The sequence below is a fragment of the Drosophila montana genome, unplaced genomic scaffold (genome assembly GCF_035044405.1).
Source record: "Drosophila montana isolate Dmon_TW-CO22-7 unplaced genomic scaffold, ASM3504440v1 contig_2326_1, whole genome shotgun sequence".
Taxonomy (NCBI): domain Eukaryota; kingdom Metazoa; phylum Arthropoda; class Insecta; order Diptera; family Drosophilidae; genus Drosophila; species Drosophila montana.
In genome coordinates, this window is record NW_026997209.1 from 342924 (window position 1) to 359903 (window position 16980).

The 16980-nt window shown below is 41.7% G+C and overlaps 6 protein-coding genes across 6 annotated transcripts in view; 3 read left to right on the forward strand and 3 right to left on the reverse strand.

Annotated features, from left to right (window-relative positions):
- Window positions 1–16980, reverse strand: part of haf (leucine-rich repeat and fibronectin type-III domain-containing protein hattifattener) — a 200098-nt gene that overhangs the window by 147564 nt on the left and 35554 nt on the right. The window contains 1 exon segment of the mRNA XM_064681397.1: window positions 2078–2362. Coding sequence (XP_064537467.1) covers window positions 2078–2156 — 79 coding nt within the window. The 5' untranslated portion in view covers window positions 2157–2362.
- LOC135427759 (secretion-regulating guanine nucleotide exchange factor) lies at window positions 2764–4998 on the forward strand. Its single transcript, XM_064681357.1, has 4 exons — window positions 2764–3238; window positions 3333–3584; window positions 3642–4408; window positions 4779–4998. Exons 1-4 carry the CDS (start codon window positions 3215–3217, stop codon window positions 4897–4899), a joined length of 1164 nt encoding a protein of 387 aa, XP_064537427.1. The 5' UTR covers window positions 2764–3214; the 3' UTR covers window positions 4900–4998.
- Window positions 5786–7509, forward strand: LOC135427765 (probable basic-leucine zipper transcription factor Q). The gene is made up of 4 exons (XM_064681362.1): window positions 5786–5861; window positions 5960–6152; window positions 6214–6641; window positions 6702–7509. Exons 2-4 carry the CDS (start codon window positions 6119–6121, stop codon window positions 7365–7367), a joined length of 1128 nt encoding a protein of 375 aa, XP_064537432.1. The 5' UTR covers window positions 5786–5861; window positions 5960–6118; the 3' UTR covers window positions 7368–7509.
- LOC135427774 (lysosomal aspartic protease-like) lies at window positions 8379–9828 on the reverse strand. Its single transcript, XM_064681375.1, has one exon. It carries the CDS (start codon window positions 9771–9773, stop codon window positions 8562–8564), a length of 1212 nt encoding a protein of 403 aa, XP_064537445.1. The 5' UTR covers window positions 9774–9828; the 3' UTR covers window positions 8379–8561.
- On the forward strand, window positions 10633–12332 carry LOC135427783 (tektin-2-like). Its single transcript, XM_064681382.1, has 3 exons — window positions 10633–10958; window positions 11018–11449; window positions 11601–12332. The coding sequence occupies exons 1-3, from the start codon at window positions 10747–10749 to the stop codon at window positions 12256–12258; spliced, it is 1302 nt and encodes a 433-aa protein (XP_064537452.1). The 5' UTR covers window positions 10633–10746; the 3' UTR covers window positions 12259–12332.
- Window positions 13877–15184, reverse strand: LOC135427784 (uncharacterized). Its single transcript, XM_064681383.1, has one exon. The coding sequence runs from the start codon at window positions 15174–15176 to the stop codon at window positions 13905–13907; it is 1272 nt and encodes a 423-aa protein (XP_064537453.1). The 5' UTR covers window positions 15177–15184; the 3' UTR covers window positions 13877–13904.

Below are 16980 nucleotides of genomic sequence, written 5' to 3' on the forward strand. Positions count from 1 at the left end.
TTTCTTCCCCTTTAAACTTTCAGGACCTCTTCAAGTTTTCAATACCTTAAAATAATTCGGAATCGATGGGAATTTGTTCCTTTCTTTTTTACATGTACATTTAAGAATTTTTGATAATTTCCACTTTGTACTTTGTTCCCAACATGTATTATTTTCGTTAAATATAATATACATTATATATATAAACTTTCCTCTGATTAAAATGAACTCCCTCTTATAATAAATACGATATACGCTTTACATTCGACTCCCATCTTAATGTATATATACTTTTCGTTTACCGCTGATAATTCAATAGCAGAAGAAGAGTTCTACCAGATAAAAGAGGAACAGCAATTGACATTAAAAAGGCAACCGTTTAATTACAAGTGGCAATCGACATTTACAGAGCTTCTCAGTTGAACCACGCCATTAAAAAAAGGGAAGAACAAATATAAAAACAATGCAAAAGAAATGCAAACATGTGCAATTTTCACTCTTAACTTTAATTGCGTGTGTGTTTGTTTGTGTGAGTGTGTGCGTGTGTGGTTGCACGTGTGTGCAAATGGGTGTTGAATGGAGTACAGCTAAAAGCAAATGTACGAATGCCGAGACAACACACTTTCCCATTAAATTAGATTTAATTTGAAAATGGCAAAAATGTTTTTCTACCCACACAGCAAAAGAAAAACGAACAACAAGAAAAATAAGCGCGAAAAGACGTAAAAAGTCACATAACAGGAATATCATATAGAAAATGGAGTCACGTTTGCCCTCAATGGCAGCAGTCTCTTGGGAACAAAAACCACAATCACACACATCTCCAAAAGCTGCATAACATTTGAATACGCGCGCATATTACGGCTGTTAGCCAACACTGGTGCGTCCACTTGCAAACACTCTTAGCGTTTCTTAACTATCGTTGCGGATATCGCATGCGCAGTTCCGAACAGCTGTTAAGGAATCGGAACTGGTAATCAAATGAAGCGGTACATTTAAAAAAGTTCTTTTTCAAATTATGCGAACCTAGTAAACTATTTGAAAATGAATAAAAACAATGTTTAAATCACTCAATATTGGTAGACAGCTGAGTTAAAAAAATGTAGCTCCCACCATTAAAAGATAGATTAGGGGAAGTACCACGCCTTACTTTAAACTAAAATATTAAACCAATGTCGACTAGTCACGTTATCTTCAATTTAGCAAATAACTAAAATTATATATTTCCCCAAATTGAATGTCTTCTTTGATTTTATAAAGCGATTATAAAACCCGCCTTCCGCTGGCATCAACACGCGAACCGCATATAAACCTATTGTAATTAAAACTGTCAAAGTTCATGGCGAAGGTTAAGGTGCATGCAATTTTAATTAAGCTTTAATTGTCGCTAGAAAACAAGAGAACTCCCACCAAGTTGGCCCCTAAGTGTGCACACACGAGATGGTTAGAGAAAAAACCATTAGGCGCGCTGAAATATGAGCCACAGTTAAGAAAAACTCTTAGTTCCCTGCGTACTTTGATATGAATGCTAAATAAATTTAAATGGAAAATGGAAATAAATTGAGCAGGATTGTCCTAAGATTTCGAATGAAAATATGGACATGATTAAAAATAATATTATTAAAAATACTTTGTTCATGTGTTTAAATATAACAAATTATTTGAATTGATCGTTAATAGATAAATTGCTTTTCAAATAATTGTTCATCTAAACCAATATGTCCATCTCAAATTGTATGCCAACTGGTTTTTAATTATGGCCAGCGAACTAACGGCACCAGCAAATGCGCAACACTAGCCAACACTAACCACGGGACATAATAAATACTGCAATGTCCAGCTAACATGCAACCCTATGGCAAAAAGTAGCCGCTGGTTCAGGTGAAAAATGCACTTTGAATTTGTATTTGCAATGCAAAACAGGCGCCCAACATCAGTTTCGCATACGCCCTAAACGCCACAAATAAAAACTAATGATTTTCACATTACACCAGCCCGGTAAAGTCGCCGCACGCAAGCGAACGCAGTCGGAGGCAAACTTTTGATTGCATTTACAATTTTTAAGTCCAATAGCTGGTAATTAATTGAATCGACTTACCAAGTGCAGAAAACCTACGAATCGTAATCCTTTCTTCCTTTCGTAGGGTATTTTTCAGTCGATAAGCTGCTTGACACATACTTGACCGGGCTTTTTGCGCCAATTTGTTTTCCACGTTGGCTGGCGTGAATATGATGTGCTGTTATTGTCTTTACGAAGTCGCTGGCGAATATGACAATTAATGGCCACCGATTATGTGTTTTTATTATTTTTAACTTAAAAAAAAGTCGATTTAACATATTTTCTTCACTATGCACTCATCACAGCAAAATGCGCGAACTGTAACTGTAAAATAAATTAAAAAATGTATGCAGTTGAAAATATTTGCTAGTATGCAGCTATAAATACGTTTAACTAAAACAATATCTTAAGGAAAACAAAACAAATTTGGTGAAAAAATGTGTGTGTTATAATATAGGCTTAATGCAATTATTAAAAGTATTTTCTATCAAATTTAAACTAAAAAAAATGTAGAACGTATAATTATTTCTACTGCGCATAATTATGTTGGTCTGCTTTCAGTTTGTGTGAACAGCATACTAATTCCAAAAGAGCAAAGGTATGCGCCGTTAATGTTGCCACCTTGATAAACCGGCAAGCAGAGCAACACATATGCGCACATTTTGTAAACAATCAAATGGAATTGGTTAAACTGGCAACGCTGCAATATATTTACATTATTTACTTAACAAAAAGAAATAAGAATTGATTTAAATATAGTTTTGATCGCTAATAATTATGAAATAAACCCATTAGAACAAGGTTTTAGCCAACACGCATGACCAGCATGTAATTTGGCAGCTCTTTGTCGAGCTAAAGCAAACGACAATAGCGAAAACGACCATAAAAACGGCCGCGAAACAAAATATCCGCCGAAACGATATAAAAGTTATTTGGCCGGCAGCGAAAGGCTCAGTTTTACATGAGCAGCGCAGGGCAGAGCAACGCGCGAGGACGAGCAGCAGCTGCAGTTGGCAAAAGGAGTCTAAGTCAGCGACAAAAACATTGTTGGCGTGACTGCGGCGCATTAAATCAACGTGTGAAACACAAACCGGAAGTGCATCGCCGCCGCCGCCGCCGCCGCCACAACCGTCCCTGACCCTGTCTGGCCCAAACCAGGCGCAACTGGTGGTCGCAATGGATGTCGATGTCTATGCCTGGGTAAGAGAGCCGGCGACATCGCCAGCTTTGACGACCCTAAGCAAATGTCATTTGCAATGCAAATTAATGAGCGATTTCCTTTGGTTGCGCACAGGGCGCCAATTCTCACGGTCAGCTTGGCCTTGGCTACGAGTCGGAGCTGTGCATGGTACCGCAGCGCCTATCCAAGTGCTCATTTCAACCGCAGCTGGTGCGCTGCATACGCGGCGGAGGTGGTCATGTGCTGATCTTGGACAGAAATGGACGGGTGCACGCCTGCGGCTGGAACAATCGCGGCCAGCTGGGCCTCGACTCAACAGAGGAATGCCACAATGAGTTTGCCATGGTACCCACCGAATACTTCGAGGTAAGCGGCCGTTAATCACCAAACAGCTGATTCACTTTCAATTCATCTTTCACGCAGGAAGCGCCCGTGGAGTCTATCAGCTGCGGCTGGGACATTTCAGGCGCCATTACGCTGACCAAGCGCCTGTTTGTCTGGGGTTCCAATGCGTTTCAGCAGCTGGGCCTTTGTCAGCGAGGATTTACGTCAGTGCGCCGGCCCATGCCAGTGCGTCTACCCCGCGATGAGGCCGCGCAACGCCTGAGCTTTGGCCTGCGCTTCTGCGCGGTGCTCTCACAGGATAGAAAAGTATATATATTTGGCCGTTTGCGCATTATGGATCCCGCGCCTATCGAACTGGACATAACTTCAACCACGTTGCATCGCTGCAACGTGATGAAAATACAGGCGCACAATCCCAATGAGCTGCGCATTGTCACACTGATCAGTGGACAGAATCACATGCTGCTGAAGTGCGTGAATATAGAAGCGGGCGGCAGCAGGCGCATCGTGGCACTAGGCGACAACAAGTACGGCCAGGCGAATGCCTTTCAGTTCGAGGAGGATGTGGGACAGCTCGCCGTTGGCTGGACACACAATGCGGCCCTGCTGAAAACCAACGACGTTTTGCTCTGGGGACGCAATTGCTATGGCCAGCTGGGAACGGGCGAATTTAGTGCGCAGAAGGCAACGCCAACCCCATTGAAGCTGCAACTGGAGGAGGGACGAACGCCGGCACGCCTACACATGGGCGCCGAGCACGGATTGCTGCGCACCACAGCTGGCGAGATCTATACATGGGGCTGGAATGAGCATGGCAATTGCGGCAACAATACCACAGAGAATTTGTAAGTGAATATAGCAGAGCACGGAAAGCTTTTATTTAGATGGACTTCTTTAATTGATTGTCTGAAGTATAGGGCTCCATCGTATTGAAGCTTAAGACATAGTTTAGTACTAGAACATGGGATGAATCAAAGTTTGTCTGAAATGCAAGTATTTTTAAGTGTTAATCACCAAATTTAACTATTCAAGTGAACATGGAGTTAGTTTAGATGATTAGAAACATGCAAATATGCCTGTTATTCGGATCTATAATTGAGAATGAGGTAAAATATTTGATAGGATATAATATAATTTATAGAAAGTTGTATGAGTGAAGAAACCGTAGGTATTGCTATAGATCGTCTTGTAAACCTTTTGATTTGTATTTTTTAGATGTGTTCCAACATTAATAAAGCTGCCTGGATACGCAAAATTGGCCGGAACTGGCGCCGGATTCTGTTATGCTATTGTGGAAGCGGTTGATGCGGACACTGCAGCTCCACAAACGCTCTGAAAATGAGGAATATTAACGCTGGCCTGACTCTATTTGACGGCTGTTGTTTTTAAATGTTGTTATAATTGTGAAATAAAGCGCATATTGTTATTTATAAAAGTGACGTTTTCTATCAAGTAGCTGTTACTTTTTTCCAATAATGTTGGAAGGAAGATCAGATTTTCCACGTCCCCAGGGGGAAAGCTTATTATCAGTCTCCTTTAGAATATGTTCCCTTTAAATATATACATGGATATCCCCGACTTATCGCGCCCACCTGCATATACATATAATTTGACGATTGTATTCATGGACGGACGGAAAGACAAACATTGCAAACGTTTGGGCAGTTTAGCTTTTTTCCGGCTAAATATGGCTACAGTCAAAGATAGTCTGCTGGAAACAATTGAAATTGTAAATTTAATAACCTTTTTTCATTCCAATTCCAAGTACAAGCAATCCAGTTTAAATCCAATACAGTTATTCAAAAAAGTTATTCAGCAATTTTTGGCTATTTTTCAACATTGAATTTAGCTACTTTTCTGAGGTACAATGGGAAGCACTGTGCATTGCTTAAACCTAAAATACCCTATTTACTTTTTAAACGTTTTTATATCTAAATCGCAAAATGAATATACATACATATGTACGTTGTGGATAATTATATATACATATATATATATATCAATCTTTTGAGAGTTTTTAATCGATATCCACAAACTTAATACACATATATCTTAATTTATAGCCACGCTCATTCAGTCAACGCACCAGAACTATTTTTTCTTGTCCACATGGACTATGAGCGCAACAAGCCAGCTGGCAGGTGTCATTCCACTATGAAAATATGCAATTTCCAAGCTTACAGGCGCCAGTGCTGCCCATCTCTCGCACACATTCACAGATATGCGCCTCTCTTTCGTCAAACCTATGTGAATGTCACGTCGCTTGTTCCGTTTTAAGTACCAGGCAAATATTTGAGAGTAAGGAAAAAATGTAAATAAATAATTAAAAATCAGGCCTATTCAATGTGTTTGATTCGATAACAAGAAATTCCTTAATTCGATATCGTAAACAATAGCAATTGTCATAAACAAAGCCAAGCGCTCGCTGCACGCACTCGAAAGCCACAAATTCAGCTTCAGTCGAAAACGCAACTTGTGGCATCGAGTCTTTCGAGCTATAATTGCAGCTTAGGCTTGTGTTATAATAAAGTGTGCCTTAAATTTTGAACAATCGAATGGATGCACACGGTGCCAAACGAGCCGCTGAACGTAAGTTGTCAAAATCAAATTAAATCCATTTCCAAATCAGTTTCGACTTCCCTTCCCTTAGCCAATGCCTATGAGCAGCTGGCCAAGAAGATCTGGCGTCCCAACATCACCGATTCACAGCTGGGCATGCCCGTTCACATTGATGATTCGCCGCCGCCCGATTCGGAGTCCCTCATGGAGCCGAGTGCAGCGGCCACATCTGGCTTTCTGAATGAGGTGCTGAATGCACTCTATGGCGACACCACCGGCCACCCGGAGAACGGCAGCTTTAGCTATCATAAGGCAGCCGAGCATTATGCGCTGTCCGGTGACGATTATCAGCCGCAGACGCAGCCCTCGGCCCAGGCTCTACAGCAGAGCCAGTCATATGCAGCGGGTGGCGCACAGAAGTCGCAGCAGCCGCCGCCGCCCGGCTTCGAGCGTGGAGCCAAGGCACTCTACGATCGCAAGCAGCCAACAGTCGTTGGGCACAGCACACGCTCTGGCGCCGTAAGTTAATATACATTGGCTATCAAAGCTAACAGCTTTATACCAAATGGTCTTTTCCAGAGCTCTGCCTACAACCAGCTGCTGCCGGGACTGCCGCATCAGCAGGGCTCGCATGGAGGCAGCGATCTTAGCGGTCGCGGGACCGGAGCACCGGGCGCCGCCTCCATTAACGAACTGTCGCAGCTGTATTTGCAGCTGCTGCAGCAGCAACTGCCGCAGCAGCAGGCACAGCAGCAGCAGCATTTGGTTGCCGGCGCCTCGAACAACATGTCCATGCCCATCTATGGCATGGCTTCGGGCAATGCCAATGACATAACCCAGGTCTATGCCCAGCTGCTGGCCGCCAATTTGCGTCAGAATGCCACACAGCATCATCAGCAGCAGCAGCTGCAGCAGCACCAGCAACAGCAGCAGCAACAGCATCATCACCAGCAGTTGCACCAGCAGCAGCAGCAGCAACAGCAGCAACAACAGCAGCAACAGCAGCAGCAGCAACAGTCATCCAATGCGGCAGCTGCCGCCATACTCTACGAGGCGATGCTGCAGCAACGCGCGCTGCAGCACCATCAGTTGCAGCAACAGCAATTGCAGCAGCAACAGGCGCAGCTGCAGCAGCAACAGCAGCAGCAGCAACAGGCCCAACAAATGCCGCGCACTCCGCGTGGCATCTACGGCGGCAACTTTTCGGCTGCTGGCAACAAGCCGCCAACGCCGGACAACAAATAATTTTAAAAAAACACACACTATTTTACAAAATTTTTGACAATATGCAACTGTCGCCAGTTTCTCTGGCAAAGCTCCATTCGATTATTTTGCAATTTTTTTTTGCTTGTCGGCCAACAAATTAATTTTACAAACTGATTAGAACATATTTTTACAGAACTCTATTTGTTTATTTCAAATAAAACCAAACATTTGGCTTAATATAAAATTTTCTTATATTTTTGCACATTTTTCAAATGGATCTCTAACTATATATAAAATAATAACTGGATGAAATCTAATTAAGAAGATCTTCTACAGATCCTAATATAAGTTTCATGGGCATCAGACTGATAATAAAATATATAAATATATCTGATTTAATTATGGTTTACATATGGCAAGATCCATGGAAAGGTAGAGAATAAATTTCTCCTTTATGAATATTTACTTTGCTGGTTCGAGGTCCTGGGTAAAATTTTTTATTAATTTTATCCTCTATGTATATAAATTGGTAATCAGCGTAAAACTGTAATTTGTACAGTTTTACCCTATGTTCTTTTAAAAAAAAATTTAAAAAATTTCACTGGCAAGCGTGGAAAATTCACGGAAAACGGTCGTATTAAACTTTTCAAAATCCTATCAACATCGGACCATATAGCTTGCATTTTAAAAGTTCTTTGAGAAAATTTATATGCGACTTTTTTTACACTTTTCTCAAAATCCACTCTTCCTGCGTGAAAGTGGGCTTTAAATGTTGTTAAAAGAGAAAATAGAATTTTCGGTTTTAACTTATTTTGTTAGCTCTACATTGTTAAAGAATGAAAACTTGAAGTCACATTGAATATTTTAAGTCCAACACACGGAAGTAGAATGAAAGAAAAGTTGTTTCTTTTTGTTTGTCATTCGATCCACTTGGTTAGATTCGGTTTGGTTCGAACCCCTTCGGTTCAATGCGAGTGTAACAATATTAATCGAATATCAATTTTGAGCCAATTTTTATTTTGCTTTTAGCTGATTAAATTAGACAACAAATTTAGTTTAATAATAGAAATTTTTTATTTTAATTTTTTTTATTTTTGATTTCTGTTTGCAGTTGTTTTTTTTTGTGTTCATTTTTCGCTAATTTTTATCGTTTAATTTTGATCGTTTTTATTTTATTTCACTGATTTATGATACTCAGTGCAGAATGAGTTTTGATCGAGAATCGTTCGCAGCTTAAGCCACAGGTGCAAAGCCCACGCGATTCTGTCCGAAATCGAACTGTGTGTAGAACTGGCCAATGAAGACATCGCCTAGAATCCAAAAGTCGGTGTTAATATACGTAAAGCTGGACATGCAGAAGGTGGTGTTGTTCTCCGTGAAGCTGCTTATGTACGCGGAGGCGGGCAGATTGAAGATGGTGCCGCCAATGTTGAAGCTAAGCACGGGCAGAGAATCCACCGTGGAACAGTCCACATAGTAGTCACCGTCGATAAGATAGCCACCGATCAGCTGATTGAGCTGCGTGTAGGAGCTGCCGGGACAGGCCAGCAGGGAGGTGCCCGTATCGGCAATTGCCTGGCAATTGGAGCAAACAACAAAGCCATTCATCACGGCGCTGGTCACCACAAATTGCCAGTAGCCCTCCTGGGAGACTGGGGCATAGGTTAGATTGCCGCTGAAGAGCTGATAATCGACGCCGCCGAGCACCAGCTGGCCGCCGTCCTGGGCGGAGCCATTGCGTGCCAGATAGAAGCCAAAGCTGGGCTCATCGATCAGGCCCTGTTCGTACAGATTGTAGAAGGGCGGCACCACCTGATCCACGGCAATGGTGCTGTAGCCCATGCCCAGTATGCCATCGAATGGCACACCAGTGAAGCTGCCATTTGCCTGGGAAATCGCCTCGCCAAACGTCTGGCTCGCAATGCTCAGGCCATTGATGGTGACCGTATCGGTGGACAGGAAGCCGGTCAGGCTGCCCGTGCCATACTGTATGGAGAAGCTCTGGCCGTTGGCCACATACGTGCTGGAGGCGCTCGAATTGTATTGATTGTGATTCTGGCAGGCCACATCGGTGGGCAGGCACTGCACGGATGGCACCCACAGATTCGCGGAGCCCGTATCGAAGACCACATTGAAGTACTGCGCCGGCGTGCCAATGCCAATCACACCATAGTAGTCCATGTTCTGGTTGTTGGACAGCGTCTCGATCGTGTAGTCATCGCTGCTCTCGCTGCTCTCATCGCTGCTGGGATAATCATAGTTGGGCGCCACATAATCCGGCACATATAGCTCCTGCTGCGGATGGTATTTCTGGTGCAGCCAGCGGGTTGCCGACTTCAGATGCTGGCGCGTCCTCTTGTGCTGGTGCTTGTGTATGGGTATGCGATGCAGCTCGGCGCTGACCAGCGCCACAAGGGCCAACAGCAGCAGCAGACACTTGAACATTTTACTTGGTTGTGCAATTTTTAACTACGTATTTGGTAGCCTTGACTGGGCTACTTTGGCGGGCACTGCGGTCAGACACTGCTTTATATATGCCTGCGATAAGGCCAAAGCTGTTTAGGATTGATCACAGTACGATAAAAATGTTTTAAACTTATCGTTAATTGTGGCATAATTGATAAATGAATTGATTGATACATAGCTGGGCTTGCGTACATGCAGAGAAAAAGGTGTAAGGGACATACCTAAAATTAATTTATAAAACACCAAATATATTTTCTTTTATAACTATAAGTTTAACTATTCGATTTTTCACACATTTTCCGCTCGTCTGGGTGGAATCACTTGGACACACATTTTCTTTTATATCGAAGCAAAAAAGAATTTCGCGGCTTTTTATTTGTCATATAAACTATCCGATTTTTCACTCATTTTCAGCTCGATGTTGTGAATCGCTTACACGCGCATTTTTTTGATAACTACTCTTGATAGAATTCCCGAATTTTTTCTCTTAGTTGGCCGATAGACACGCATGTTCTAGTATAACTAAGCTCGAAAGAATTTCCGGGTTTTATTTTTATTTTTTATTCATTCATTTCATTTTTCATTTTCATTCATTTTCCGTTTTTTTTTAATCTTTACTTTACGATTTTCACCGATATCCGTTTTCAGCATTGTCCATTTTTAATAAATCACCATTATTACGGGGGCTAGAAATTCAATTTCATAAATTTGCTTATAAAAATGTTTTCGCATTGTCAGCAGAGAGATCCGGAGATCTAGTAGGCCAGGACACAGAGCAAATGTAACAAAATGAAAAAAACGAATTAAATGTTATTAAAACACTACACACCAAAGAACACACACCTACACATATACAAAAATATAAAATATATAAAAATTGCAAAAAGAAAACCCAGAAAAAATAAATAAAATACCAATTATAATATATAAATAAAAAATAATCGAATTCAAAATGACTTACCATGCGATATCGACACAGGAAAAGCCGTTTCTGAAACTCTCGATGGCCGACTGGTATAGCCGAGTTGGTTGTCTGCGTAATGTGGCCAGTGCACGCTGTGCCGATGCCATCGGCTTGCGATATTCATCGCATAAGCTGCGCCATGAGACGCGCATAGAGCGACGCTGGTCGAATTACGAGACGAACACAGCGCTGGACGATCGGTAAGTTAAGCGAGGATTTTGCAATTGCCAGTACGCTGAGATTTGATATTTGTGCGCAGCATTTTGGAGATGTCAAGCTGGCGTGAGCTCATTTCCAAGGCATCCGAGCGACTGGAGAACGAAGTTCATTTGCTGCAGGGGGTGAAAACGGCGGCAGAGCAAGAGATGGAACGAGAGTCGGGCCAGATAGCGTTGATAAAAGAAATGCTTAGTCTGCGCGACAAGCGCTTCGCATCTGAGCTGACCTACGATAAGACAGGCCTTGAGATCAAAAATGAACTGGTCTTATTGAAAAACAATCGGCGTGTGCTGTCGGAGCTCCTCCAGAAGGCATGGGAGAAGCTTAAACATCTCGAGGAGGTTCGCTTCAAGGTTGACCAAGAAGTCAAGAACAAGCTGGAGACCATAGAAATAGACAGTGCACAAAGGTCGCTAGAACGCAATTCATCTCAAATATCCTACAAACCGGAGGGTACGCATAATTCCCGAGAGTAAGTACAGAAATTGGGGGTTTGTTAAAGGTGCTATGCATTCTATTTGGTTCATTGAAGGAATATGAATGATATAGTAAAAAATCGAAATTCGAATTCTGACTGCAACAGAAGGTTTGATAATGTTTTCTCATATTCCGAATATTTGCAGCTTCTGTGCATATAGTTTTTGGCTGGAGCATACGCAAAATATAATGAAGGCGGTGGAAGGCGAACTGGTCGATGCAGCTGCCCTGCGGGAGACGCTGCACTTGTGTACCCTAAAGGCACGTCGCTTTCTGGATGGCCAGGAAGAGCGAACCGATGCCTATACACGCCTTCGCGTTTTTCAGACTCAGCAGTTGACCAACGAGCTAGAGTGGCAGCAGATGAGGCTTCGCGAAGAGATAAAATCGGCAATGTACGAGATTCAGACCCTGGAGAATGATGTGTGCGATATGGCGAATGATATACGTTTGGCCGAGACGCGACTGGAGAATCGTTCCCAACGCTGCAAAACTGAACTGTGCCTGGACAATGCACACTATCTGCTATCCCGGGAGGTGGAAAAGCAGCGCGAGATTCGTCGCTGTCTGGAGAACAAGCTGGATGAATCGAAGTTCAATTTGCAAATGCTATCGGAACATGCAAAAAAGATCAGCTATGATCTGGATAAGAAGCAGCAGACGCTGATAAACGACAAACAAATGTTGGTGGAGCGTCAGCACTTCAAGAATGGAGAGGCTGGACTGAAGTTGCCAAGTGTCAGTCCCCAGACCGATCGAAATATTGTTCTCACACGCACTGAGAATATAACTCAAAAGGACTAAGAATGCAATGTAATCATTTTTACAAGTAATTTCTACATGATTATAAATAAAGTGTCGGAATGAATAGCTGCAAACTGTCGAAGATGTTTCATCTTAGCATTAGAAATTTCCACTGAAGCGATAATCTGAAATTACGGTCTCTTTAACACACCGCGTCTACTTTAAAACACTTTTCAATTTTGCATTCGCATTCGTAAACGTTTCAATTGGAGTCTTAAAAAACTATCCATATACATATGTTTCATCTATATATGCCTATATGCATTACAAATTAAATATAAAAGCGCAAATTCACATTACAGGGTATTGACAACGTCGTGCCACCTTAAGAGCACTTTAATTTTGCTTGGCGACGTATTCGTAAACGTTCAAATTGGCTTTGTTTAAAATATCCTCGTACGGAAGATGTTTCATCATCATATAAAATATATTTATGCACAAACTTACCAATATTGCGTTAATTCTAGACGATTGCGGGGTATTTCTCAGGTCACGCCACCTTAAGAGCACTTTAATTTTGCTTGGCGACGTATTCGTAAACGTTTTAACGACGGCATCAGCTTTCCTAGCAAATGGCAATTAAACAGTTTATTAAGTTTAAAAGTATTTTTTATAAATTTAAATTTAATATATTTTAATTTATTTTAATTTAATTGATAGCTCATAATTTTTTCCAGTGTTGTCATGCGTTATTGCTGTTCAATAAAAAACTTAAGCTACTGCGCACTCTTAACGTGCTCCAGAATTACACGTGCTAAGCTCAGGTATTTATCAACGAAGCTATCTTGAGTTCTTGAAATTAATTAAACAAATGTAAGCCCATTATTACTCATCAGTTGCTGAGAGGTAAACAATGCGAATTGTTTACCAATGTTAACCGAATATTATTATCTGATTTATTTAGAAATTTGATAATTGCATATGGTAAGGTCTGATAATGCCAAGGTAAGCTATAATGGGGTGAAATTTATAAAAATAGGCAAATTGTCATAAATTAAGCTGAGGATTTCCAAGGAAATTGAAATTGGAATCTAAATGGAATCTATGGTTAAATATATGGGAAATTTACAGTATATTTTTTTTTCCTGTAGTTTTAATTCCAATAATTTTTCAATTTTGTATTCTTACAGACAGTTGAGAGGAGTTTCTTCGAAGTGCACATAGTTTTATTAACTTTGTAATCTATGTAATAAAATAAAATACAGTGTAAAAATTAATATAAATATGCCATGCAAATAGTCCTATATAAATTTCCGGTCGATTTCATATTCCTATTTGCATGAAAAAGAGTAATTTAATTTTCGTGAAATGTCGCATTGTCATTTCCAGTATCTAGCTCACAGGTTCGGAGATCGACGCGTTCATACATACGGACAGACGGACGGACAGACGGACGGACAGATGGACGGACAGACGGACGGACGGACGGACATGGCTAGATCGACTCGGCAATTGATGCTGATCAAGAATATATATATACCTTTTGGAGATCTGGTTCAGGGCTTAAAAATATGTTTTAAGAAGTATTTTTCTTCAGATAATATATTATATTTGAATGTCTGTATAGATTTTGATAATATATATTTTTTTTAACTGATTTAACGGTACTGAAAATTGTTTGAGCTATGCGGTCGCATGTCTCGATACTAGATTTTAGGCGCTATGCCAACGCGTTTGTACTCCATGTCGAACTCCATATAGAAGGGGCCCATAAACACCTCGCCCAAAACCCAAATGTTAGCGTAATCCGTGCCACGGTCGTCGGTCAGCTCGGTGCTGCCATCATCCAAGCTGGTGAAGCCCGAAACACACACGTCCTTATACTGAACCACATAGCTGGCGGGGGGCAACACGAAATCGCGACGACCAATGTTGAAGGTGATGCTCGGCAGCGTGGACACCCGGGAGCAGGGCAACGTATAGACGCCATCCTGCTTGTCCGCCTCGGTCAGGTTTAGCTGCGCATTGATGCTCTGAAGTGCGGCGCGAGGAGCAACAATTAGCGAGGTGCCCACATCGACAATGGCCTCACACTTGCTGCAGAGCTTGTTGCTGCTGCCGAGGACAATGCTGGCGACGGTGAACTGCCAGTAGCCGACCTGGGAGAGGGGCACATAGGTCAGGCAGCCGCTGTACAGAGTCGGATCACTGGGCCCCAGCAGCAGCTTGCCGCCATTGGAGTCGATGCTGCCCGTATTGTTGCGATTGAGATAGAACGAGAACGTCGGCTGCGAGATGAGCTCCTGCTCGATCAGATTGTACATGGGCGGCTTGACATTCCCAATGGAGATCTGCTGAAAGCCCAGTCCAAAGATGCCATCGAAGTTGGAGCGACTGAAGACGTTTGCGGGCAGCGAGGTAATCTCCGCAAACGTTTGCCCCTTGATGCTCAGGCCCGCCAGCTCAACGGTGTCCGTGGAGAGGAAACCCTTCAGAATGGTGGCCTGATTGTTGCGCGTGGCGTACTGTATCTCAAAGGCGCTGCCGTTGGCCACATAGCTGCTGGACAGGCTGGAGTCGTAGCGCTGCAGATCCAGGCAGCTATCGGCGGGGCACTGCACCGAGGGCACCCACAGATTCGATGAGGCCGTGTCGAACAATATCTTGAAGGTCTGGCTGCTGCCGATCTGAATGCTGCCATAATATTCCGTATTGTAGGCATTTCCCAGCGGCAGTTCCGCATTCCCTTTGCTGGCAGACACAATCTGCAGCGCGCTCACCGTCTTCAGCCCGAACTTGGCACGCAGCGCCGTCGTCTCGTATTGCAGATACTTGAGGGACTCCTCGTGATTTTTCTGCCGCTTCAGCTGCACCTGTTGCCCCCTTCTGCGCCGCCTCCCCTCCACGCAGGCGCTAAACAGCAGTAGTTGCAGCAGCGCCAGTCCCAATAACAAACTCGGCATCCAATTCCAATGCATGTTCTCAATATAATGTGGCCTGCAATTCACTCAACCTCACGTATTTATAATAATTGTAATAACGAAAAGTGCCGAATATTTCAAATACTGCTGCGTGCTGCTGTTTATCTCAGGGGCTAAGCTATTTTCTGGGGCATTCAAGAGGATGGATTTCATCAGCTCAGCTCAAGCTGAGGAACGTGCTGCATAGGCAATTTATAATTAAATATAGAAATCGTTTACTTTTTGCCTGTAAAAAGAAGCTCTAATACGCTTGGGATTCTTATTGATAACAACTTTTAACATATACACATATATATTTTCTTAGGTCCAAGTCAAGCTCTAAAATCCTTCAAATCAAAAGAAGATATTTGCACATAATAAGTTTGCAATTCTATTTTATTAAATATAATGTTAAATGTTGATATTTTTTGGATTCTTCCATAATTTTGTTTGTGCCGCCATCTTGCGGCCAATGGAAGCGCAGATATTGCCCTCTAACGGCTTAAAGCTTGCGCCACCTGTTGGCGAGTAGGGAAGCACTTGTTGAATAGCCAAGACAATAACCAGTCATTGGGGCTCAACCATTGCAAATTGATTAATTTATTACTCAATTATTTTAAAATAAGTTTATTGTTGGTTAATTAATTACATTTTCTTTTCAATATAGAAACATTTTTTTTTAAATAGAAACTTTCTTCGTATTAAATTTGCATAAATGGTTAAAATTAAAAGACTTACAGCAAAGTAAAACATTTTTTTATGAGCATCACAATTTTATATCATAAAAATTATGTTTGCTTTAAAAATTATAATTTTTTAAAATTATATGTTGAATGTATAATGAAATAGCCCTGTTTAATCAGGGTATTCAGTAACTCAATTTAATTTAATTAAAATAAAATTGAATAATTGTTAAGTGGTTTTTTTAATTATTTTTAGATAAATAAATAAAATGGAAAAATGTGAAGATAATTTTGTTTTTAATTAAAATGTATAAAAAAAATGTATAACTATAAGAAAGATCTCAAAGTATGTAGAACCAAAGAATATATAAATTATATGGATTAATTGATCTTAAAACTTTATCTTATCTGTGGACATTATAAAGATTTGGTTTTGCAGCTTGAACTATGACCCAGCGATCCGCAATGTATACACTCCATCCGTTTATAATAGGCTTAGACTGCATAATTAATTGAAAATTTATTGAATCATTTAGCACATACGTACACACAGCCCGATCCATGTCCACAAAATATAAGCAGAAAGTCACATTGGGAAGACCCAAACGCAATACTTTTTTCACTCTTAAGTTAAAAAGAACGCAGCTTAGTCAAGAAGTTGGCCAATACTTTTGGGCCAATAAGCAGCGAAATGAAAGTGATTGTAAAAGTTTTTGCCCAGGCAGCCGCCTCATTGACGCTTAAAATATGCCAAGTTTTATTTGCTAATTGCAGCGGATCGAAAGGGCAGAGGCAAGTGGAAGGGACAAGGGGGGGGGGCAGATGCTGCAGTGTAAACAGCCGCAAGCAGAAAACTTGCAATTCCAATGCTGGCCAAGAGCCATAGACACAGACAGAGTAAGAGACATAATAGATAGATATAGAGAAAGAGAGAGAGAGCGATAGAGAGAGAGAGAGTGGAGTGGGAGAGAGAGAGGGGAGTGGAAGGCGGGTTGAGGGCTAGCCCTGGAGCGGTGACAACGTTTACAGAAATCACACAAAAAACCGCCGCCGGTGGGCAAAAGTTTTCCACAGAAAACTCGAAGGCAACGTTTTTCCGCAAATTTCTTTGGCAAGTTCTGGCTTATTCTATGTGTGTG

Coding starts and splice junctions, on each gene's coding strand:
- LOC135427759 (XM_064681357.1), top strand. CDS start 3,215: ATGGATGTCGATGTCTATGCCTGG. Junction 3,585..3,641: donor TACCCACCGAATACTTCGAG/GTAAGCGGCCGT, acceptor TCTTTCACGCAG/GAAGCGCCCGTGGAGTCTAT. Junction 4,409..4,778: donor AACAATACCACAGAGAATTT/GTAAGTGAATAT, acceptor TGTATTTTTTAG/ATGTGTTCCAACATTAATAA.
- LOC135427765 (XM_064681362.1), top strand. CDS start 6,119: ATGGATGCACACGGTGCCAAACGAGCCGCTGAAC. Junction 6,153..6,213: donor TGCCAAACGAGCCGCTGAAC/GTAAGTTGTCAA, acceptor CCCTTCCCTTAG/CCAATGCCTATGAGCAGCTG. Junction 6,642..6,701: donor ACAGCACACGCTCTGGCGCC/GTAAGTTAATAT, acceptor GGTCTTTTCCAG/AGCTCTGCCTACAACCAGCT.
- LOC135427774 (XM_064681375.1), bottom strand. CDS start 9,773: ATGTTCAAGTGTCTGCTGCTGCTGTTGGCCCTTGTGGCGCTGGTCAGC.
- LOC135427783 (XM_064681382.1), top strand. CDS start 10,747: ATGACTTACCATGCGATATCGACACAGGAAAAGCCGTTTCTGAAACTC. Junction 10,959..11,017: donor AACACAGCGCTGGACGATCG/GTAAGTTAAGCG, acceptor ATTTGTGCGCAG/CATTTTGGAGATGTCAAGCT. Junction 11,450..11,600: donor GGTACGCATAATTCCCGAGA/GTAAGTACAGAA, acceptor GAATATTTGCAG/CTTCTGTGCATATAGTTTTT.
- LOC135427784 (XM_064681383.1), bottom strand. CDS start 15,176: ATGCATTGGAATTGGATGCCGAGTTTGTTATTGGGACTGGCGCTGCTG.